Genomic DNA, 21,970 nt, shown 5'->3' with positions numbered 1-21,970 from the left:
GGCCCCGGGCCCCCTGCGCCCCCCGTGCCCCGCGGGCGCCCCCGGCCGCCAGGTGCTCCAGGTGCAGCGGCACCGCCCCGCCGCCGGGGGCCGTCCCGCCCCGGCCCGTCCCGCCCCGGCCCCGCCCCGGATCCTCCGCGCCGCCGCCGCCGCCGCGCTGCACGCGCCTGGCTCGGTGCCGCCGCGGCCGCCGGAGCGCACGTGGAGCCGCCATGGGCTGCCTGGTGCTGCAGGACGGGTCGGTGCTGCGCGGCCGCGCCTTCGGGGCCGGCGCCGCCGCCGCCGGGGAAGTCGGTGAGTGCGGCCGGGCCGGGGCCGCGCTCCGCTCCCCTCCCGGCGGGGGCTGCCCAGCCCGGGAGCGGGGCCGGTGGGCGCCCGGGGCCGTCCCGTCCCGTCCCGTCCCGTCCCATCCCGCCCTGCTCCCGCCTCCCCCGGCGGCGGCGGCCCCGGCCGAGGGGCGCCGGGGCCGGGCCGGGGCTCGCGGGACGTGGGGGCACGCGTGGGGGCGCGGCGCGGTGCCGCGGGGGGGCCGGGACCGGCCGGGACCCGCCGCCACGGCTCGGGCTCTGCTGTCCCTGCAGTGTTCCAGACCGGCGTGGTGGGCTACCCCGAGGCGCTGACCGACCCCTCGTACCGGGCCCAGATCCTGGTGCTCACCTACCCGCTCGTCGGCAACTACGGCGTGCCCCGCGATGAGGCCGACCCCTTCGGGCTGAGCCGGGTGAGGGCACGGCCGCCTCCCGGGGCGCTTCCAGCGCCGCTGCCAAACTTCGCCGCCCGTGGGCACGCATTGGGGCGCGGCGGCACGTGGCGGGCGGAGGTTGTTCCACGATGCCGTGGGCACCCAGCGCCGGGCAGGGAGCGGGACCGGGAGCTGCAGCACCCCTGTGCTCCGGGACCGAGGCGCTGCGGGGCTGGGCGCCGCTTCTTGGGGTGACTCCGGGTGCGGGGCGGGGGTCTCTGCCCCTGGAGCCGGGGGGCAGAGCAGCTCAAGGCCCCCGGGCCCCTCCCAGCCACTCGGCCGCCCCTGCCCCCAGGACAGAGTCCAGGCCTCGCTGCAGCAGCTCCGTGTCCACCTCAGGCCCCGCTGCGCTGCCCCTGGGCCCCCTCCTGTGCTGCTGGGTCAGGCGTCCCCAGCCTCACTCACACTGCTGGCAGTTCTTGCCGTGCTGGGGACGCGTGGGTCTGTCCCTGCTGTGGCTCTGTTAGGCTCTGCTCCCGGGGTCCAGAGCCCCCATGCTGCAGGGTGGGATGCGCTGGCTTGTTTGGGGCTGGCGGTGGTGGTGCTGTCCCACAGCACATCTGCCCTGTGCTGAGGGGTCCCACGGCTGTGTTGGCCTCCAGGCCCGGGGCTGTGGTCCAGCAGCACTTGCCACACCAAGCTTCGACCTTACTGGTCTGGGTGTGGGGCAAGACAAGGATGATGTCAGCCCTGCCAGGGTGTTCTGGCCACGTGGCCAGGGCTGGGGGGCCCTATCCCTTAGGGCTCCCACAGCCCTGGGCTGTAGCTGTCCCACGGTGCCCCATGAGATGGCCAGGCTGGGCACCCACGGGGTGCAGGAGACCTCTCATGGGTTGATGGCCATGATCCCGGCCATGCTCACACTCTGCTCCTGCAGTGGTTCGAGTCCAGCAAGATCCATGTGGCTGCCTTGGTGGTGGGCGAGTGCTCGGAGACCCCTAGCCACTGGAGCGCGTCCCGCTCCCTCGACCAGTGGCTCAAGGAGCAGAACATCCCTGGTCTGGCAGGTGGGGCTGGGGGCTGCAGGGTCGGGTGCAGGGGTAGGGGTGGAGCTGGGGTGCACCTAGGGTGCTGGGGCAGTGAGTTTGGGACCAGACCTGTCTCTGCATTGGGATTTGCTCCCCAGGGCTCCACCCAGGGTTGGGGTGGTGAAGATGCTGGAGAATGGGGTCCTGCCTGGGGTGGGATGGGGCCGCACAGCCGTGTCTCATGGCCCTTCTGCAGGGGTGGATACTCGGGCCCTAACAAAGAAGATCCGTGAGAAGGGGACGCTGCTGGGGAAGCTGGTGCCAGATGAGACCCTCGAGAAGAGCCTCCCCTTTGAGGACCCCAACAAGCGGCATCTCGTGCAGGAGGTGTCACTGAAGGTATGGCCAGGGGCACAGGTGTGAATGGTCGGGGGGATCCGGGTGCCTGGTGCTGAGCCAGGGCTGCAGGGCTCCTTGCAGCAGAGGGCCAGCCCCAGGCTGGAGGGGGCCTGGGGCGATCGTCTGGTCCCCGCACTCACCTTCCCTGCAGACACCCCGCATGTTCAACCCGGGCGGATCCCTGCGGATCACCGCAGTCGACTGCGGCCTCAAGTACAACCAGGTCCGGTGCCTGTGTGAGCGGGGGGCGGCCGTCACCGTGGTTCCCTGGGACCATCCCCTGGACACTGCAGGTAGGGTGGGCCTGGCCAGGGGCTCCCAGGGCCCTGCAAAGGGGAGGGTGGGATCTGGAGCAGGGGTTGTCTCCTTGGCTAGTGCCAGGGGCCTTGGGGAACCACATCCTGCCCCATGACAGGGAGTTTGGGCACCTCAGCATCACCATACCGTGAGGTCATGGGGGACAGTGTATTTTGGGGGGGGCTGCAATGGGATCCTGCAGGAGACATGGTGGGGTGTCGGGCTGGGACATCATGATTGTGAGTGGGGTGGTGGTCAGTGGGTTCAGGATACTTCTGCGCAACCCTCTGGGAGTTGGTGAGGTTGTGCACTTGAGCTGCATCTCTGTTGGGCTGCTGGGTAGGGCTTGGGGCGATCCCTCTGTGACCCACAGGGGTTGGTGTCCCCTCTGTGACTCTGCTTCTGTCTGGGTACAGATTTCGATGGGCTCTTCATCAGCAACGGCCCCGGGGACCCGCAGCTCTGCCAGCAGACAGTGGCCAGCCTGCGCAGCGTGCTGGGGGCCCCCCAGCCCAAGCCCATCTTCGGGGTCTGCCTGGGGCACCAGCTGATCGCCTTGGCCATTGGCGCCCGCACCTACAAGATGAAGTGAGAGGGGTTTGGGGGTGGGCAGGCAGCCGGCGCAGGGTCCTGGCTGCCTGGGGGTGCCTGACACCCCGTGTCCCCGCTCCAGGTACGGGAACCGTGGGCACAACCAGCCCTGCCTGCACGAGGACACGCAGCGCTGCTTCATCACGGCGCAGAACCACGGCTTCGCAGTGGAGGCAGGCAGCCTGCCGCCCGGCTGGGCCCCGCTCTTCACCAACGCCAACGACCGCTCCAACGAGGGCCTCGTGCACGAGCACAAGCCCTTCTTCAGGTGGGTGCGGGGTGGGAGCGGGGGATGGCCCCTGTGTGGGGCTGGGGTGCAGGTGCCTGACCTCCCCCCTGCAGTGTCCAGTTCCACCCTGAGCACCGCGCCGGCCCCACAGACCTGGAGGGACTCTTTGATGTCTTCGTGGAGGCAGCACAGGACCTGCAGCGGGGGGATGGCAGTGCCAAAACAGGTGGGCGTGGGGCACGAGGGTGCCGCCGAGCCCCCCGCGCCTGGGGCCGTGCTGCACAAGGGGTGCTGTGCTGGGGGCTGTGGGGCAGAGGTGGATGCTAGGGCTGGGGCTGTGTGGGGGGTCTGCGGGGCTGCTTGTGGGGTCCGAGGTTGGGGCCCAGGGGCAGAGGGGCTGCGGGCCGTGACTGTGGTGAGCGGGGCTGTGGGGCTGGGGCCGTGCCTTGGGGCTGCAGCGTCGCTGGGCTCATGGCACCCCCTGTCCTGTCCCCTGCAGTGCGGCAGCGCCTGCAGGACTGGCTGGCGTACAGCGAGGTGCCGGCCGCGGGGCAGGAGCCGGCCCGGCCCCGCAAGGTGCTGATCCTGGGCTCCGGTGGCCTCTCCATCGGGCAGGCGGGCGAGTTTGACTACTCGGGGTCGCAGGTGAGTGCCCCGGGGATGGGGTAGGCATGGGGCGGCGGGCCCAGGCCGTGAGCTCTGAGCCTGCCGCTCCCCCAGGCCATCAAAGCCCTGAAGGAGGAGAACATCCAGACAGTGCTGATCAACCCCAACATCGCCACGGTGCAGACCTCCAAGGGTCTGGCAGACAAGGTGTACTTCCTGCCCATCACCCCCGAGTACGTCACCCAGGTGAGCATTGCGGGGCTGGGGGGCATGGGGACGGGGAGCTGGGGGTATGCCGGGGGCTGCCTGGGGGTCTCTGGGTGGTGGAGCGCTGCCTGGGGGGGCGGGCATCAGGGCAACGGAGCTGGAGGGTGCAGCCCCACTGAATGGGCACTGCACCCCCCAGGTGATCCGGAATGAGCGCCCCGATGGGGTGCTGCTGACTTTCGGGGGGCAGACGGCCCTCAACTGCGGCGTGGAGCTCACCAAGGCTGGGGTGCTGGAGCGGTACCGCGTGCGGGTGCTGGGCACCCCTGTCGCCTCCATCGAGATGACGGAGGATCGCAAAGTCTTTGTAGAAAAGATGGAGGAGATCGGGGAGCACGTGGCGCCCAGCGAGGCTGCTGCCTCCCTGGAGCAGGTGTGGGGGTGCGGTGCGGGCAGTCACGGGAAAGGATGGAGCCGGGGGGGCAGGATGGGGGTCAGCCCCGGGCAGGGTGCTGACCCCCGGCGTTGATCTTGCTGCCCTCCCCAGGCACAGGCAGCGGCCGAGCGGCTCGGGTACCCGGTGCTGGTGCGCTCCGCGTATGCCCTCGGGGGCCTGGGCTCCGGCTTCGCCAACAGCCGGGAGGAGCTGGTGGCACTGGTGAGCCAGGCCTTCACCCACACCTCCCAGGTCCTGGTGGACAAGTCCCTGAAGGGCTGGAAGGAGATCGAGTATGAGGTGGTGCGGGACGCCTACAACAACTGCGTCACGGTATGAGATGGGGCCGGGGAGCCCCCTGCCCCCGGGGGGGTCGTGGAGGGGTGGGTGCTGCAGGGCATGTAGGAATGGGCTCCCTGCTGCGCCCCGGCCCTGGGGGGCTCCCGGCCCCTTTCCTGATGTCGGCACAGCTGCTGCCCAGCAGGACGGGTGCCCTGCTGTGCTCTGGTGCACTGCGGTGTCGCAGGGGCTGGTGTTCAAGTCCTGGCTGTGCAGGGAGCCCCCCATGGTCCCCGGGGGATGGGGGTCAGGTGGGACCGTTCTGGGGTTCAGCAGAGCAGTGGGGTGGGAGCACAAATGGGGCTGTTGGGGCCACCCGCATTGACCCCCTGCTGCCAGGTGTGCAACATGGAGAACCTGGACCCGCTGGGGATCCACACGGGCGAGTCCATCGTGGTGGCACCCAGTCAGACCCTCAACGACACCGAGTACTTCATGCTGCGGCGCACGGCCGTGAAGGTGGTGCAGCACCTGGGCATCGTGGGCGAGTGCAACATCCAGTTTGCCCTGAACCCCGAGTCGGAGCAGGTGAGCGCAGCCCCCCTGCACACCCCGTCGCCGAGTCCGCCGGGACGGCCCTGGGGAAGCCTGGCTTGGGGTCCTGCCCACGCCGTGCCACGGGGCTGAGCCTCACCTTGCTGCCCTTGGGCCCCACCGTGTCGGCCACTTGCCTGGCTCCGCACCGGTCTTCTCCTGGTGCTGTGTGGTCCTTGGGCGGTCTCTGCCCCGGGGCAGTCGCTGCCCTCCCTTCTGAGCTCCGTGGTCTCCCATCCCAGCTGAGCTGCGGGTGGGGGGGCTGCGAGGGGCCCATCCCGCACTCAGCCCCCCTGCCTGCTCCTTGCAGTACTACATCATCGAGGTGAACGCCCGGCTCTCCCGCAGCTCTGCCCTGGCCAGCAAGGCCACCGGCTACCCCCTGGCTTACGTGGCTGCCAAGCTGGCCCTGGGCATCCCCCTGCCTGTCCTCAGGTAACGGCGTCGCCGCTGGGGGCCAGGTGCAGACCTCGGATGTCCTGAGGGCGCTGCCTGCAGGCCCCTGACACCATCCCCTCCCCTCCCATCCCCAGAAACTCCGTCACAAACTCCACCACTGCCAACTTCGAGCCCAGCCTGGACTACTGCGTGGTGAAGATCCCGCGCTGGGATCTCAGCAAATTCCTGCGCGTCAGCACCAAGATCGGCAGCTCCATGAAGAGCGTGGGTGAGCACGGCGGGGCCGGCAGCGCGGGGCGGCGCGTGTGGGGCCAGGCTGCTCACAGCTCCCTCCGCAGGGGAGGTGATGGCCATCGGCAGGAACTTTGAGGAGGCTTTCCAGAAGGCGCTGAGGATGGTGGACGAGAACTGCGTGGGCTTTGACCACACTGTGAAACCAGCCTCGGATGTGGTGAGTGCTGGGGTCAACGGGGTGGAAAGGCTGGTGGGTCAGTCGGGGGGGCTGTGCCGCCGGCCAGGTCCCCCCAGCCCCACTCACCCCTAAATCCTGCCAGGAGCTGGAGACGCCCACGGACAAGCGGATCTTTGTGCTGGCCGCTGCGCTGCGGGCTGGCTACTCCATCGAGCGCCTCTATGAGCTGACCAAGATCGACCGCTGGTTCCTGCACAAGATGAAGAACATCACAGACCACGCGGTGCTGCTGGAGGCGTACCGTGAGGAGCAGAGCACCATGCCGCCCGCTGTGCTCCAGCGCGCCAAGCAGCTGGGCTTCTCCGACAAGCAGGTGGCCTTGGCGGTGCTCAGGTGAGGTGCTCAGGGGGCGGCCCCCGGCTCTGCTGCTGGTGCCAGTCTGCGGCCTGGCTCTCACCCTGCCCCTTGCAGCACCGAGCTGGCCGTACGGAAGATGCGGCACGACCTGAAGATCCTGCCGGTGGTGAAGCAGATCGATACCGTGGCGGCCGAGTGGCCAGCCCAAACCAACTACCTGTACCTGACCTACAATGGCACCGAGCACGACCTGGCCTTCCGCGAGCCCCACGTCATGGTCATCGGCTCCGGCGTCTACCGCATCGGCAGCAGCGTCGAGTTCGACTGGTGTGCTGTGGGCTGCATCCAGGAGCTCCGCAAGGTTGGCTGGGCCCCAGCGCCCCACGGGCCCGGTGGTGTGGGCGTCTCTGGGCAGGTGGTGGGAAACGTGGTCAGAGGATGGGGCTGGGGGTGCCCTCGGCTTCACCTCGTCTGTCTACCCCGGCAGATGGGTTTCAAGACGATCATGGTGAACTACAACCCCGAGACAGTGAGCACTGACTACGACATGTGTGACCGCCTCTACTTTGACGAGATCTCCTTTGAGGTGAGCGGGCTGGGGCCCTGCCCGCTGTGGGGCTGGGGTGGGGGTGTCCCGGGCCCTGCCCTCTGCGGGGCCAGTGGGGATGGGGGCCACCGCGGCCCCTTCCCAGCCAGCCCCCTGCCCCACGTGCAGGTGGTGATGGACATCTACGAGCTGGAGAACCCCGAGGGCGTGATCCTGTCTATGGGGGGGCAGCTGCCCAACAACATCGCCATGGCCCTGCACCGGCAGCAGTGCCGCATCCTGGGCACCTCCCCGGAGGCCATTGACTCAGCCGAGAACCGCTTCAAGTTCTCCCGCCTGCTCGACACCATCGGCATCAGCCAGCCCCTCTGGAAGGAGCTCTCTGACATGGAGGTGGGGGCGGTGGGGGTGACGGGCTGCCCCAGGGGACAGGCCCTGGGCATGCCCGCTGAGGGTGCCTGCCTCTCCCGCAGTCGGCCAAGCACTTCTGCGGCAAGGTGGGCTACCCCTGCGTCGTGCGGCCCTCCTACGTGCTGAGCGGCGCGGCCATGAACGTGGCCTACTCGGACAGCGACCTGGAGAAGTTCCTGAGCAACGCGGTGGCCGTGTCCAAGGAGCAGCCCGTTGTCATCTCCAAGTTCATCCAGGAGGCCAAGGTTGGCCAGGGCTCCTGCAGCCCAGGGATGGCTGCTGCGCCTCCAGAGCTCAGTCCTTCCTCGGTGCCTTGCTGGGCGGTGACCGTGTGCCTGCTCGCAGGAGATTGACGTGGACGCGGTGGCCTGTGACGGTGTGGTGGTGGCCATCGCCATCTCGGAGCACGTGGAGAATGCCGGGGTGCATTCAGGCGATGCCACTCTGGTGACGCCCCCTCAGGACATCACCCCCAAGACGCTGGAGCGCATCAAGGCAATCGTCCATGCCATCGGGCAGGAGCTGCAGGTCACCGGGCCCTTCAACCTGCAGCTCATTGCCAAGGTACCTCCAACGGGGAGGACGAGGCCGTGCCGGGGAGGGGTGCCGCGAGGACCCCTGCGGCCCCAGGATGCCCCTCACACCTGTCCCCTCTCCGCAGGACGACCAGTTGAAGGTGATCGAGTGCAACGTGCGCGTGTCCCGCTCCTTTCCCTTCGTCTCCAAGACCCTGGGGGTGGACCTGGTGGCTCTGGCCAGCCAGGTGATCATGGGCGAGGACGTGGAGCCTGTGGGGCTCATGACAGGCACAGGCATCGTTGGCGTCAAGGTGAGTGGGGACTGGGGCTGGGGCTGGGGGCCGCGTGCGGGCGGTCCCTGAGCCCTGCTGCCCCCAGGTGCCCCAGTTCTCCTTCTCACGCCTGGCGGGTGCGGATGTGGTGCTGGGCGTGGAGATGACAAGCACGGGCGAGGTGGCCTGCTTCGGGGAGAACCGCTGCGAGGCCTACCTGAAGGCCATGCTCAGCACCGGCTTCAAGATCCCCAAGAAGAACATCCTGCTGACCATCGGCAGCTACAAGGTGTGTGGGGCTGGGGCTGCGGGGCTGGGGCTGGCAGGGCCTGGTCCCCCCCCCGGTGCCCTGACCAGCTGTGGTGGTGCTGCAGAACAAGAGCGAGCTGCTGCCCACGGTGCGGACCCTGGAGAGCCTCGGCTACAACCTGTACGCCAGCCTTGGCACGGCCGACTTCTACACTGAGCACGGCATCAAGGTGGGGGCTCGGGGCCCGGCAGGGGGGGCCGGGAGTGGCGCAGGGCTGTGACCGGGTGCTGCGGGCAGGTGATGGCGGTGGACTGGCACTTCGAGGAGGCAGACAGCAGCGAGGCCGGCGCCCGTGAGACCCAGCGCAGCATCCTGGACTACCTGGCCGAGAACCACTTTGAGATGGTCATCAACCTCTCCATGCGCAACTCGGGGGGGCGGCGTCTTTCCTCCTTTGTCACCAAGGGGTACCGCACCCGGCGCCTGGCCGTCGACTACTCGGTGCCACTGATCATCGACATCAAGTGCACCAAGCTCTTTGTGGAGGTGGGACCGGGCACGAGCTGGGGACGGGTGAGGCAGGGGGGTGCCAGGGGTGCTGCAGGGTTGGGGACGTACGTGGGCTCTGCTACGGGCGGGAGGGTGGCTTCTGGGCTGGGGCTCGGGTAGGTGCCCTTGTCCTTGCCCTGTTTTGAGCCTTGTCCACGCACACCCCTGGAGGACACATCTAACCTGGCAGCTGCTGCTCCCACAGGCACTGGGCCAGATTGGGGCCGCCCCCCCACTCAAGATGCACGTGGACTGCATGACGTCCCAGAAACTCATCCGCCTGCCGGGTAGGTGGGGCTGGGGGCTCTGGGGGCAGCATGGGGCCAGGGGAGTACCCGGGGCAGCCCTGGGGACAGGGGTGTTCCTGTCTGCTTCTGGCGTCCCCTGCATCGGCCGTGTCCCTGCGCACCGGCCCCTGCCCAGGGCCACTGCTGCTGATGCTGTCCCGCTCCCCAGGGCTGATCGATGTCCACGTGCACCTCCGTGAGCCGGGTGGCACCCACAAGGAGGACTTTGCCTCGGGCACAGCAGCTGCCTTGGCCGGGGGCGTCACTATGGTGTGTGCCATGCCCAACACCAGCCCTGCCATCACCGATGCCGCCTCCTTTGCCCTGGCGCAGAAGGTAAGGAGATGGCGCTGCTGCGGCCCCCACCGCCGTCCCCTTGTCGTGCGCTGCTGGGGCTGGTGGGGGGGGCAGCCCCTGCCCGGCACCAGCTACATCCCACTGCCTGCAGCTGGCTGAGGCTGGGGCGCGCTGCGACTTCGCCCTCTTCCTGGGTGCTTCCTCGGACAATGCCAGCTCGCTGGGACCCCTGGCCGGGGCGGCTGCTGGGCTCAAGCTGTACCTGAACGACACCTTCTCCAGCCTGCGGATGGATGACGTGTCGCTGTGGATGGAGGTGAGCAGCTGCAGCGGGGGCTGGCGGGGGCCTGGCGAGGGCCCCTGGTGCCCACCAGCCCCATCTCCCCCAGCACTTCGAGCAGTGGCCGCGGCACCTGCCCATCGTGGCCCACGCAGAGAGGCAGACGGTGGCCGCTGTCTTGATGGTGGCCCAGCTGCACCAGCGCCCCGTGCACATCTGCCACGTGGCCCGCCGGGAGGAGGTGAGCCGAGGGCCCCGGGGTCCCCTCAGAGCAGCCCTCGGTGCTGGGGCACGTGGCGCGGGGGTCCGCAGAGCTGCCCTCACCGTGGCTCCCCCAGATCCTCCTCATCAAGGCAGCCAAGCAGAAGGGGGTCCCGGTGACGTGTGAGGTGGCCCCGCACCACCTCTTCCTGTGCTGGAATGACCTGGGGCGCCTCGGGGCGGGCTGCGGGTCCGTGCGGCCGGCGCTGGGCACCCAGCAGGACGTGGAGGCGCTCTGGGAGAACATGGACACCATCGACTGCTTCGCCACGGACCACGGTTAGCCCTGAGGGACCGGGGACGTGGGGTGGGGGCGGCAGTGGGTCTTCATGGGGCCAGGCATCGCAGCCCCGTCCCGTGCTGACCGGCCCCGTCTCACAGCCCCGCACACGCTGGAGGAGAAGCAGGGGATGGAGCCACCCCCCGGCTACCCAGGCCTGGAGACCATGCTGCCGCTGCTGCTGACGGCCGTGTCCGAGGGGCGCCTCACCGTGGAGGACATTGTCCAGCGCCTCTACGAGAACCCCCGCAAGATCTTTGGGCTGCCGGCGCAGGAGGACACCTACGTGGAGGTGGGTCCCTGCCCCGCTGCCCGCCCCAGGTCTGGCCCCAGCACCTCTGACGTGTTCTCCCGGCAGGTGGACCTGGAGCAGGAGTGGGTCATCCCCAAACGCACGGCCTTCTCCAAGGCCCGCTGGACGCCCTTCGAGGGCATGAAGGTGAAGGGGACGGTGCGAAGGGTGGTGCTGCGTGGGGAAGTCGCCTACATCGACGGGCAGGTGAGGCCCTCGCGCTGGTCCTCGGTGCTGCTCCTCTGCACCTGGGGGGGTCACCGAGCACCGGCCCCTCACCCGCTGTGGCTGCAGGTGCTGGTGCCCCCTGGCTACGGGCAGGACGTGAGGAAATGGCCCATGGGAGCTGTGCCCGTGCCACACATGGCCCCCGCCAAGGAGAGCGTGAAGGTACGGTGCGCAGCAGGCTGGGAGGGGCAGGCCCTGCCCAGCCCCGGCTCCAGCTCGGCCTCTCCCCGCAGACCCCCGAGCGGCCCAGGCACGCAGGGGCAGGCGAGACGCTGCGCGGCCGAGCCTCCAGCCCCCGCCGGGCCGGCCCCGTGGGCGAGGGGCGCTTCCACCTCCCGCCCCGCATCCACCGCGCCTCCGACCCCGGGCTGCCAGGTGAGGGGAGCGGCGCGGCGGGCAGGGGGGCGGCGGGGCAGCGAGCGAGCCGCCATGTTGGGGCCGGGGCCGCGGCCAGGTGCCCCGCTGATGCCTGCCCTTGTGTCCCGTTCAGCGTTCCGGAGGCTGGGAGCCACGCACCGCCCGGGCGCCCGAGGCACCGGTAATGTTGGGGGGGGACTCACTCAGACAATGAGACGCGGCCGCGCTAATGGCACTAACCGCAGCCGATGAGTGCATCCCCTCCCCCAGGTGCCGCGCCGGCCCCGGGCTGCCTGTGCCGCCCCGGCACGGCCCTGTCTCTCGCCCCGTGGTGGGGCCGGGTCCCTGGGACGGGGCACGGCGGCGCCCGCCTGCTCCCCTCCTGCCCCGGCCCCAGCCCGCGCGGCACCTCGGGGACCCCACGCTTGCCAGTGTGATTGGGGCTGCGTCCGATTGGGGTCCGTGGGGGGCGCGTGTGGGGCGCAGCGCTGGGGTTTGGCCTCACGTCTCAGGGCAGCCACCACCCTGGTGTTGGGCCCGTGGCGCCTTCACCCGGTGCTGCTGAGGACGGCAGTGAGGGTGCCAGGAGCACCACGCCGTGCTGGAAGCATCCCCGCAGAGCAGGGCAGGGCTGCCACAGCCCGCTGCCCTCTAACGCTGCTGTTCCCCTCTCCCGCCCCAGCTGAGGATGCCCGAGAAAAGGCCGGCAGGAAGGCGGCGGAGGCAGGTGAGTGCTGGGGGGGAACCGGGGTGGTCGGGGACACCCGGCAGTGGGGGGCCATGGAGGGTGCAGCGTGGCTGCCCGCGTGGGCTGACCGCTTGCTCCTGGTGCCGCAGATGCAGCTGCGATCCAGGACAGCCACGTGTACCCCCCGGGACCCTTCCCGCGCCAGGCGTCCCCCCAGGGTGCTCCCCACTTCCAGACCTCCCCGCTGCTGCACCCCCTCGTTGGGCAGCACATCCTCTCCGTCCGGCAGTTCTCCAAGGAGCAGGTGCCCAGGCTGGGGGCGGGTGCTGGTGCTGCGGGGCCGTGGGCACCTGCATGGGCGTGGGGGGGTTCGGTGCCACGGAGTGTGCCCTGCCCACCCCCGCTGAGCCCCGTCTCCTCGCAGATGTCGCATCTCTTCAACGTGGCGCACACCCTGCGCATGCTGGTGCAGAAGGAGCGGAGCCTGGACATCCTCAAGGTGAGCTGGGAGCAGGGCCGTGGGTGCCCCGCGCCCCCCCGCCACGCTCCCCGTGCTGACACCGCGGCCCCGCAGGGCAAGGTGATGGCGTCCATGTTCTACGAGGCGAGCACCCGGACCAGCAGCTCCTTCGCGGCAGCCATGTGCCGCCTGGGCGGCTCCGTCGTGTCCTTCTCCGAGGCCACGTCCTCGGTGCAGAAGGGCGAGTCGCTGGCGGACTCGGTGCAGACCATGTGCTGCTACGCCGACGTGCTGGTGCTGCGGCACCCCCAGCCGGGCGCTGTCGAGGTGAGCGGGCCTGGGGGGGGCGGCGGGGCCCTGTCCTGCCCCGATGGCCGGGGCTGTGCCCTGCTCTGTGGGGCAGGGCCGTGCCGTGTTCCCCGCTGGGTGCAGGGGCAGGTCCTCAGCCTTGCCTGTGCCCCAGCTGGCTGCCAAGCACTGCCGCAAGCCCGTGATCAACGCCGGGGACGGGGTGGGGGAGCACCCCACGCAGGCGCTGCTGGACATCTTCACCATCCGCGAGGAGCTGGGCACCGTCAACGGCATGACGGTGAGGCGCCGCGGGGCGGGGGGGGCACGGGCCCTGCGGCGCCGTGGGTCGTGCTGACCGCTCCCCGCAGATCACCATGGTGGGCGACCTGAAGCACGGGCGCACGGTGCACTCCCTGGCCCGCCTGCTCACCCAGTACCGCGTCAACCTGCGCTACGTGACGCCCCCCAGCCTCCGTATGCCAGCCGACATCACTGCCTTTGTGGCCTCCAAGGGCATCAAGCAGGTGAGGAACGGGGTGCGGCGGGGCCGGGGGTGCGCCCCCTCCCAGCCCCGCTGACAGCGCTGCCCCCAGGAGGAGTTCGGGAGTATCGAGGAGGCGCTGCCGGACACCGACGTGCTCTACATGACCCGCATCCAGAAGGAGCGCTTCGAGTCCGCCGAGGAGTACGAGGCCGTGAGTGTGGGGCCGGGGGGGCCGGGGCTGTGCCTGGGCGCGGGGCTGGTGCTGAGGGCTGCCCCCGCAGTGCTTCGGGCAGTTCGTCCTGACGCCGCACAGCATGACCAGGGCCAAGGAGAAGATGGTGGTGATGCACCCGCTGCCGCGCGTCAACGAGATCAGGTGCGGCCGGGGGGCAACGGGGGGGGCTTGGGGCCGGCGGGCGCCGGGGGGGCTTGGGGCCGGGGTCCCTCGGGGCCGGGGGTGTTGGGGTGGGGCCGGGCGGTGTCGGGCTCAGGCCATGGGGGCTCGGGGCTGGCGGAGGGGAGCAAGGGGCTGGGGGTGCGACCGGGGCCGGGGCGGACCCGGGGGCGTCCCGGGGATGTCCTGAGGATGAGGGGCCGGACCCGGGGGGGTCTCGGGGGGCTCTCGGGGCCGGGGCCGGGGGGGGGCCGGACCTGGGGGGGGCCGGACCCGGGCGGGCCGGGATCTGGGGGGGTGGGGGAGGGGCTCTGGGGAGGAACGATTTTGGGGGCGCCGCCGGGCTCCCGGTCCGGCTCCCGGTGGTGACGTCGCTTCCGCAGCGTGGAGGTGGACTCGGACCCGCGCGCCGCGTACTTCCGGCAGGCGGAGCAGGGGATGTACGTGCGCATGGCGCTGCTGGCCACCGTGCTGGGCCGCTACTGACGTCAATAAACCCCGCCCCCGCCGCCTGACTCCGCCCCCGCCGTTGACTCCGCCCATCGTCGGGGGGGGTAGGGGTGCTGCGCGGTCACGTGCCCTCCATGGCGGCGCGGGCTGGGGGCGGCTCCTGGCGGCGCGGGCTGGGCCGGGGCCGCGCTCACCGCCGGTAAGGGCCGGGGGGGCCGGGCCCCCCCCCCCCCCCGCACCGCTCCCCCAGGCTGCCGGGGGACCGCGGGGACCGGGGCCGGCACCGGGAGCGGGGCGGGGGGGGGGGCGGGGATGGAGCCGGGCCCGCGGGGCCGTGCGGGGCCGGGAGCCCCCCCGGGAGCTGAGTCCCTGCGCGCTGCTGCTCCGCTGTGCGCGGCGCTCCCCAGCCGTGCGGCGTCCACGTACCTGCAGCTGTGAGCCCCCCAACCCCCCCGTGAATCCCCCAAAACCCCGTGAGCCCCCCCAACCCCCCCCCGTGAGCCCCCCAATCCCCCCGTGCCCCTGGGGGTGCCCCCGCAGCCCCCCAGTGCCCCACCCGCTGCCCCGCGCCCCCCCGTCCGTCCTCGCCGCTCCCCGGGGCTGTCGGGCCCCCCCCCGCTGCCAGGCGCTGGGGCAGTGCCCGGCCGCCTCGCCGCTCCCTCGTTATTTTTATCTTGTTTGATGGAATTCATCGCCTGGCACCTGCTGTGCTGCTGAGGTGTGCGTCCACGCCGCGGCCTGGAGGGGGGCCAGGCGCAGCCGGGGGGGCTGCCCGGGAGCAGACGCTGCAGCCCGGGGCTGGCTCCGGGCCCCGCTCAGCCCTCGCACCTTCCCCGTGGAGCCGGCCGTGCTGCAGCACGGGGCAGCCCCTGAGCTGGCTCCGGGGCCGTGCAGCCTGCTCAGCGCAGGTGGGTTCCCCCAGCGCTCGGTGTGGGGCCGGCGGCCAAGGAGGGCTCTGTCCTCAGGTCCCCATCTGCGGGTGGCCCAGGCCCCCCTGTGCCACCAGAGGCGCCTCCTGGAGCCCCATCGCCCTGCTGTCCTCGCAGCTCCAGCGAGCAGTGCCCCTGCCCCAGCTGGGCGCAGCCCTCCCTGCCGGCCGTGCCATCGTCCAGCCACTGTGCGCCCGCTGCTCCGTGTGTGCTGCTCGAAGCAGCCTCCCTCACCCTGCTGCCACTCCCTCAGCGTAGCGGAGCCCTGAACCAGGGCCGCGCTGGGGAGGTTTTCCGGCAGCCGGTTGCGCTGGGGCATCCAGCAGCACTGGGAGCTGTGGGGTTAGGCAGCGCTTCGCCTCCTGCAGCCCAGGCCAGGGGCCAGGATGCCAGCAGAGCCCGGGCACGGCAACAGCAGCACGTGCCCACGGCAGTGACCTGCCTGTCCCCGCCTGCGGAGCGGCCCCGCGCCCCGCCGTGGCCATGCAGCCTCCAGCTGCCAGCAGCGAGGCCCATCGGGGCCGCCAGCGGGGTGGCCTCATTAGGCTTGGGTGTGCTCCAAGGCGCTCGGGGGCGGCAGTCTGAGGCAGCAGCCAGGCGGCCCCAGGCCCCACGCTTGGCCTGGCCGCCAGCCACGGCCACCTCCCGCCTGCCCCCAGCACCGGGCAGGACAGCGGCTGCCTCCCAGAGGGAGCTGTGGGGTCAGCCCGGGGCTGGTCTCAGGTTTGGAGGGGCGCAGCGGGGGCGTCCAGCCCCGGGCTGCAGTGCCCTGCCTGGCCCCAGTGCTCCCTTGGGGTTAGGGTTAGGGTGCCCGGCCCCGCTGGGGCCCAGCCTGGCCGCCTGCAGGCAGGGCTGGATGTGCCCCTGTCCCCAGCGGCAGTGCGCCCTCGGTGCCTGGCCCCTCTGCGTGGGGTGGGTGCATGGGGGCCTGGGGAGGTGCTGGGGGTGCTGCTGTGCAGCAGTCTGCAGTGCTTGGGCTGGGCCCTGCTCTCTGAAAGAAAGGCTGCTGGGGCTGTCACAGGGAGGCCGTGGGGCCCCGGCACTCCCGGGGATGCTTCCTGGGGCTCTGCTGTCCCCGGCGCCCTCAGCCCACCGGGGTGAGGAGCTGCGTGTGCAAACGGTCCCGGGTAGGGCTGGTCTGAGGGCAGCGGTGTCGGGCGCGGGGGAAGGACGCTGGGGCTGCTGGGGCTGCTGGGGCTGCTGGGGCTGGGGCCGTGAGCTCGCTGTGCCCTGGGTTTCCAAGAAGGGAGCAGAAACGCAGGGGGCTGGAGACCTGCCTGGGAACTGTCTCGCCAGGAGCATTAGGAGCAAGTGGGGAGCCCACAAGGGCTGGGGGAAGGAGCGTGGAGCCAAGGGAGTTGCGTCGAAGAGGTCAAGGGTGTGGGATAGGGCGGGAGCTGCCAAAAGCCCAGCTGGGCTGCACCCTGCAGAGCGCGCGGGGACACAGCAGCAGTCCTCACACCGATATGGAAACAAGGCGAGGGGCTGTGCCAGCGGCCGGGGAGCAGCGAGGACCCGGCCCCGGGCCTGGCACCGCGCAGGGCGGCGGTGGGGAGCAGTGGGGAGGGCACCGCCGGAGAGCGGCTTCCCGAGGGAGGGAACGGTCGGAGGCCTCGCGGGGCAGGGGCAGCACCCAGCCGGGCGCCCCGGGGCCCTGCCCTGCCCCTGAGCCGTGCTGGTCGCAGGGGCCCTCATGGGAGCCGGCGACGTGATCGCGCAGCAGCTGGTCGAGCGGCGGGGGCTGCGCGAGCACCACGGCAGACGCACCCTGAGGATGGTGGCGATCGGCTGCTGCTTCGTGGTGAGTGCCGTGCTGAGGGCCGGCCGCCCCGCGGGGCCCTGGGGTCCCACAGCCCGGACAGCGGGACGCGGCCCCTCACCCGCCTCTCGCAGGGCCCCGTTGTGGGTGGATGGTACAAGGTGCTGGACCGGCTCGTCCCGGGGGCCACGAAAGCCGTGGCTGTGAAGAAGATGGTCCTGGACCAGGTCAGTGCCACGTGGGCGAGGGACCCGTGCCACAGGGCTGCAGCAGGACGGTGCCTCCACGCATCGGGGGGGTTCCCACCCTGCTCCAGGAGCCCCAGCTCGGTGCAGCACACCCTAGGCAGGGGCAGGTCAGCCCCGCAGCCCCAGGCGTCTCTCGGATCCCTGTTTTACCCCTTCCCCCGTGGCTGTTCAGAGGTACCTTGTCTGTGCTCTGAAGCAGGCACAGGAGGCTGGGCTGTGCTGTCCCCAGCATCGCTGCTGCGCCCAGCTCTGGGCGAGGGGCCCGGAGCGAGGGGCCGGGTCCTGCCTCTCCCCTGGGGCTGGCACCAGCCCTGGAGAGGGCTGAGGCTGGCGGTGGGGCCACCCTTAGCCTGGCCTTGGATGCCTCCAGAAGCGTGGTGTCCCATCCCCTCCCTTACGGCTCTGTGCAGAGGGCAGCCCCCGGGAACAGGGCGAGCTGGGGCTGTTCCCTGCTGCCCAGTGCCCCGGGCAGAGGCGCGCAGGCAGCTCCGTGCCCACCAGGGGCTGCCCTGTGCCAGTGCTGCTGGCAGGGCGCTGGGCCCTGCAGGGTCCTCAGCACTGGGCTCCGTCTCCTCTCTTACAGGGCGGGTTTGCACCGTGCTTCCTCGGCTGCTTCCTCGCCATCACAGGGGCCGTGAACGGTCTGTCTGTGGAGGAAAACTGGTCCAAGATCCAGCAGGTACGTGCTGCTTCCTGAGCGGCGTGCGGCTGGGACGCCTCTTGGCTGCTCTGTCTGCAGTGGTGCCCAGGCACTGCTCCCTCCCAGCGCCGTGTGCCCCCAGCAGTGCCACTGCGCCCCTGCCCTGATGGCCTGGGCCACGGCCCCTTTGTTCCCCTGGGCACAGCCCAGAGCTGGCTCCTGCAGGTGCCCCGTGGCCAGAGTGGGGAGGTGGCCGCCCTGGCCACCATGGGGCACGGGGCTGGTCCTGCCAGGCTCAGCGCGGTGTCCGGGGCCCCAGAGGCGAGGGGTGCTTGGTGCCCCCGGTCCCCCGGGTGTGGGTGCCGGGGCTGGACGCACTGCGGGGTGCCACCCGCTCCCTGCGTGCCATCCGGCCCTCCTGGCTGTGTCTGCAGAGCCATTATGGAGATGGCTCCCATTAGCAGCGATTGCTGGAAACCAGCGCACGAGCTGAGTCAGCGCGTCCGGAGGGTGAGTCACCAGCGCACGGTGACCACCCGCTGCGGGACACGGCACGAGGGGGTGCTCGCCCGTCTGCCGGGGGCGCGGCACCGGTGCCCTGGCACACAGGTGGCTGAGGGCCCTCTACCCTGCAGGCTCTGGGCAGGGCCAGGCGCTGCCCTGGGCTGGGGCTCTGCCTGGGGCTGCCGTCGCACAGAGCATGTCACCTGCATGGCTGCGCCTGCCCTGCTGGCCCGGCCCCTGGCATGCAGGGCAGAGACCTCTCCCCGGCCCTTCTGCCCCCCCAGCCGTGCCTCAGGCAGCTCTTGCCACGCACCCTGCCTCGCCTCTGCTCGGTAAGGGGGCTGGGGCCTGAGCGTGCGGGGCTCTCAGTGCACGTGGTGGGCAATTCCTGCAAGCTGTGGCTCCCTGCTGGTGCTCTGCCCTAGGAGGGAGCTATGGGCCAGGGGCAGGCAGCAGTGGCTACCAGCCACCTTCACCCCCAGCTTGGGGCGCATCCATCCCTCCCCACATAGAGGAAGCGTCACCAGAGCATCCATCACCCCTGCGCCCGCTCTCCCCGTTCTGGGCTGCCGGCCAGTGCCGGGAGGAGGCCGGGCTCCCGGCTGAGTCATAGCCAGGCTGGGCAAGGGGACCGCTGCTGCTGCCGTGGGGCAGGGCTGCGGCACGTCCGCGGGGACAGCAGTGCACTGCGCTCCCAGGGTGGCCAGCCTGGTCCTCCCAGCCCGGTCATCCCAGCTCGTGCCCCTCTCCTGTCCCTGCCCGCTGTGCCTGGGAAGACGCTCATGGGCTGCAGGGCTCCACTGGGGCTCGTGGCAGGCCTGCACGAAGGGGAGGAGGGAGCCGTGCCCCGGGCCTGCTGCAGCCGTCCTGGCTCCCCTCCTGCCCTCCTCATGCTCGTCCTGCCTCGCGCCTGCCCCACGTCTCCTCCTGGGCAGAGTGGTATGTGGCAGCCTGGCCACAGCACCATGGTCCTCAGCTGCAGGATGGGCTCGTGGTGGGCACAGAGCAGTTGTGGCCACCCCTTCCTGCCACCCCACTCGGCCCCTTGCAGGCACGTGCCCTTGGTACAGTACAGGGGAAGTGGGGAGCTGCCCGGTGCCCCCCTCGAGCAGGCACGGAGGTGGGGGGGTCAGAGCAGGGAACCCTGCATGGCGCCCTGCGGGCAGGGCTGCCGTGGCCATGGGGTTGCTCTGCCCACTCATGGCCTCCCTGTCTTTCCCAGGACTACGTGGATGCGCTGCTCACCAACTACTGTGTAAGTGCTGGCGCGAGGTGAAGGCCGCCAGCGTGCCTCCCAGCCCCGGGTGCCATGCTGGCTCTGCCCACCAGCGGGGCAGCAGGGCTGGGCTCCTCCGTGTCCCCAGTGGCCACCCTGTGCCCTGCCTGGGGGCTGCCGTGGGCTCAGGTGAATGCCCTGAGCACGGGCAGAGGCTGGCGGAGGTGGGCGTGGGGCTGGTGGTGCCTGGCCACGGCTGCTCACCACCGCTCCTCCTCCTCTGCCCAGATCTGGCCACCGGTGCAGATTGCCAACTTCTACTTCGTCCCTCTGAGCCACAGGTAGGAGCGCAGCCACGGCCCCGGCTCCCAGTCCCTGCGGCCGTGGCTGTTGATCCCATGCCTTCTGCCCACAGGCTGGCAGTTGTCCAGTGCGTGGCCATTGTCTGGAACTGCTACCTCTCCTGGAAAGCAAATCGGGTGTGAGGGGAGAGGCTGTGTCCCGGGGCTGCCCCCACTCCCTGTCTGCCTCCTGAGCGCACCACCTCCAGGCTTTGACTGTGGTGGCCACGGATGCGTGCAGGGCGCTGTCCCCGCTCTCTTTATGGGACCCCTACTGCCTGGTGCTGCGGCCGTTGCTGCTGCTCTTGGGGGGAGCAGGTTTGGCCGGGGCCAGGGGCTGCTCCAGGGGGCCCTGTGGGGCTCTGCCTGTTGGTGCATTCCTCCATCCATGCTCCCTGCTCTGCCCAGCCCTGCCCCGCACCTGGGGTGTTTCTCCTTGGGGGCGGCTCTGTCCTCTTCCAGTGGGCTGCTGGGGAAGGATGAGGGCTTGGAGCAGCACCGGCCTGGTGCAGACCCCAGTGTGCAGCACCACGGCTGGGGCACGGCTCTGCTCCGTGCTGCCTGGCCCCAGCCCCTCTGTCCCAGCAGCCACAGGCCCCGGCAGCCACTGCTGTTCTCCAGCTACACCTCCAGTGGGAACGGGATTTCTGTGTAGCTCTACTCCTGACAGCCGGAGCACCCAATAAACGGCGCTGTTCCCAGCTGATCCTTGTGACGTTTGGGTTTGTGGTGGGCCCCTCATCCCTCTGTCCCTCCAAGTGAGGCTTTGTGCTTGCAGAAGTGGTTTCAGACCAGGTCGTTCCGGTGCTTGCAGGGCCCCTGACAACGCCGCCCTCCCCTCTGTGAGGTGCCACCGGTCCTGCTGCGCTGCAGGACAGGCTGAGCTGCACGGAGGAGGCACAAGCCTTGTGCATGCAACCATCCAAGATCCTCGTGGGTTTTGCAGATACACGATGCATTGGAAGGTGTGGGGAGGGCACGTGCCAAATGGGAGGGTGCAGGAAGGGTTTGGGGGAGGGCTGGACCTGGGGCTGTGACGGGGCTGCATCCACGCCTGGCTTGTCTGAGACGAGCCCACTTGTCTAGGCAGCGAGGAGCCCCACGGCACTGCAGCCTGCCTGCGCTGCTGCCTCCTGGGGACACGTGCCTATGCCCATCCTACGCCACACAGTGACCAGCACGGTCTGGCTTGCAGTTGCCCTGCCTGGCCTCCCCCGGGCACATCCCACCTGGGGTCTCTGGGAGCAGAGCTGATGGGGACATGGCAGGGAACCTTGCCCCTGGCTGCAGCCCCAGCCCCTCGGCAGCACTGCCTCAGCCCAGAGCGGCTGGACGAGGCTGCTGCTCGCAGACTGAGCCTTGCGCAGCTGCACCTGGGGGCCCAGGAGGGACCCGGTGTGTCGGCAGGGAGCAAGCTATGAGCATGGCACAAGTGGGGGTGGCTGTCCCTGGGAGCAGCCGCCCCACGGTTCTGGGGCTGCTGGGGACATGGGGGACTCAGCTCAGCCCCTGCTGAGGGTTCTGCCCTCGAGCCACGGGAAGGCAGCGCCAAGTTCCGGCCCGCTCACCAGATGCCCATCGCTGATGCTGCCTCGCCACGCACAGGGCTGCACAGCAGCACCGTGTGGGACGTGCTGGGCCCCGGCCCGGCTGCGAGGATCCTGCGGGCAGCGGCGTGGTGCACCAGCAGCCACCTCACCGCTTGGCAGCGCGACCGGTGCCCGGAGCTGGAACATCCTGCACGCAGCAGCCGCGCCGTGGGCTCGCGGTGCCTCGGCGCTATGAGTCACAGCTACTTGGCCCCCGGCTCGTCCTCCGGCTTCGGGCTGTCTGCAGCGCTTGGCCCGCGGCGTGCAGCGTGCCGGGACCCCAGCGCCCGCCAGCGCTGCCAGCGGCACGGTGCCACCGGCCGCCGCCCACAGCCCGGCCACGCGTGCCCGCCCGGCGCTGGCGGGTGCCGGTGGCGTAGATTTGCCCCCCCCCCCAGCCCCGCACCCCCCCGGCGCCCCCGGTGTCCCCCAGGAGCTGCCGCTGTCCCGGACACCGCCCGCGGGTCGGCCCGCTGTGGCCCCGGGTTCCTCGCCCGCCCCGGTGCCCCGGTGCCCCGGCCCAGCCCACGCTATCCCCGCCGCCGCCGTCCTTCAGCACCGCGGACAGCGGCACCGGGCTGGGGGAACGGCGGGAGGCGGACGGGGGACCGGGAGCTGTACCGGGGGCCGGG

The 21,970-nt window shown here is 70.8% G+C and overlaps 2 protein-coding genes across 6 annotated transcripts; both read left to right on the top strand.

Annotated features, from left to right (window-relative positions):
- The first annotated feature begins 157 nt into the window (after window positions 1-157).
- Window positions 158-14,177, top strand: CAD (carbamoyl-phosphate synthetase 2, aspartate transcarbamylase, and dihydroorotase). 4 transcript variants are annotated; one of them, XM_035568238.1, is made up of 45 exons: window positions 158-294; window positions 582-721; window positions 1,620-1,749; window positions 1,967-2,109; window positions 2,261-2,402; window positions 2,823-2,994; window positions 3,080-3,265; window positions 3,340-3,452; window positions 3,726-3,871; window positions 3,947-4,078; window positions 4,239-4,472; window positions 4,587-4,808; window positions 5,154-5,342; window positions 5,659-5,783; window positions 5,882-6,015; window positions 6,086-6,198; window positions 6,302-6,552; window positions 6,631-6,877; window positions 7,004-7,102; window positions 7,232-7,456; window positions 7,537-7,719; window positions 7,820-8,038; window positions 8,136-8,303; window positions 8,371-8,553; window positions 8,639-8,743; window positions 8,812-9,060; window positions 9,269-9,350; window positions 9,520-9,686; window positions 9,799-9,963; window positions 10,037-10,168; window positions 10,266-10,467; window positions 10,570-10,760; window positions 10,827-10,967; window positions 11,055-11,150; window positions 11,222-11,363; window positions 11,479-11,526; window positions 12,028-12,072; window positions 12,183-12,337; window positions 12,458-12,532; window positions 12,608-12,820; window positions 12,957-13,082; window positions 13,153-13,308; window positions 13,378-13,479; window positions 13,550-13,644; window positions 14,046-14,177. In XM_035568238.1, exons 1-45 carry the CDS (start codon window positions 213-215, stop codon window positions 14,146-14,148), a joined length of 6,768 nt encoding a protein of 2,255 aa, XP_035424131.1. In that variant the 5' UTR covers window positions 158-212; the 3' UTR covers window positions 14,149-14,177. The 4 variants fall into 4 exon arrangements, with proteins under 4 accessions (XP_035424131.1, XP_050565902.1, XP_050565903.1 ...); XM_050709945.1 differs by having other exon boundaries at window positions 181-294; window positions 4,728-4,808; XM_050709946.1 differs by lacking the exon at window positions 4,239-4,472 and having other exon boundaries at window positions 181-294.
- A 29-nt stretch (window positions 14,178-14,206) lies between these two features.
- MPV17 (mitochondrial inner membrane protein MPV17) lies at window positions 14,207-20,453 on the top strand. 2 transcript variants are annotated; one of them, XM_035568327.2, is made up of 7 exons: window positions 14,207-14,311; window positions 16,727-16,842; window positions 16,935-17,027; window positions 17,632-17,727; window positions 19,415-19,447; window positions 19,697-19,749; window positions 19,824-20,453. In XM_035568327.2, exons 2-7 carry the CDS (start codon window positions 16,735-16,737, stop codon window positions 19,891-19,893), a joined length of 453 nt encoding a protein of 150 aa, XP_035424220.2. In that variant the 5' UTR covers window positions 14,207-14,311; window positions 16,727-16,734; the 3' UTR covers window positions 19,894-20,453. The 2 variants fall into 2 exon arrangements, with proteins under 2 accessions (XP_035424220.2, XP_050565654.1); XM_050709697.1 differs by lacking the exon at window positions 19,415-19,447.
- The last annotated feature ends 1,517 nt before the right edge of the window (window positions 20,454-21,970 follow it).

This window comes from Cygnus atratus, chromosome 3 (genome assembly GCF_013377495.2).
Source record: "Cygnus atratus isolate AKBS03 ecotype Queensland, Australia chromosome 3, CAtr_DNAZoo_HiC_assembly, whole genome shotgun sequence".
NCBI lineage: Eukaryota > Metazoa > Chordata > Aves > Anseriformes > Anatidae > Cygnus > Cygnus atratus.
The sequence above is the reverse complement of the archived record's forward strand: the minus strand, read 5'-3'. Positions and strand labels throughout refer to the sequence as shown.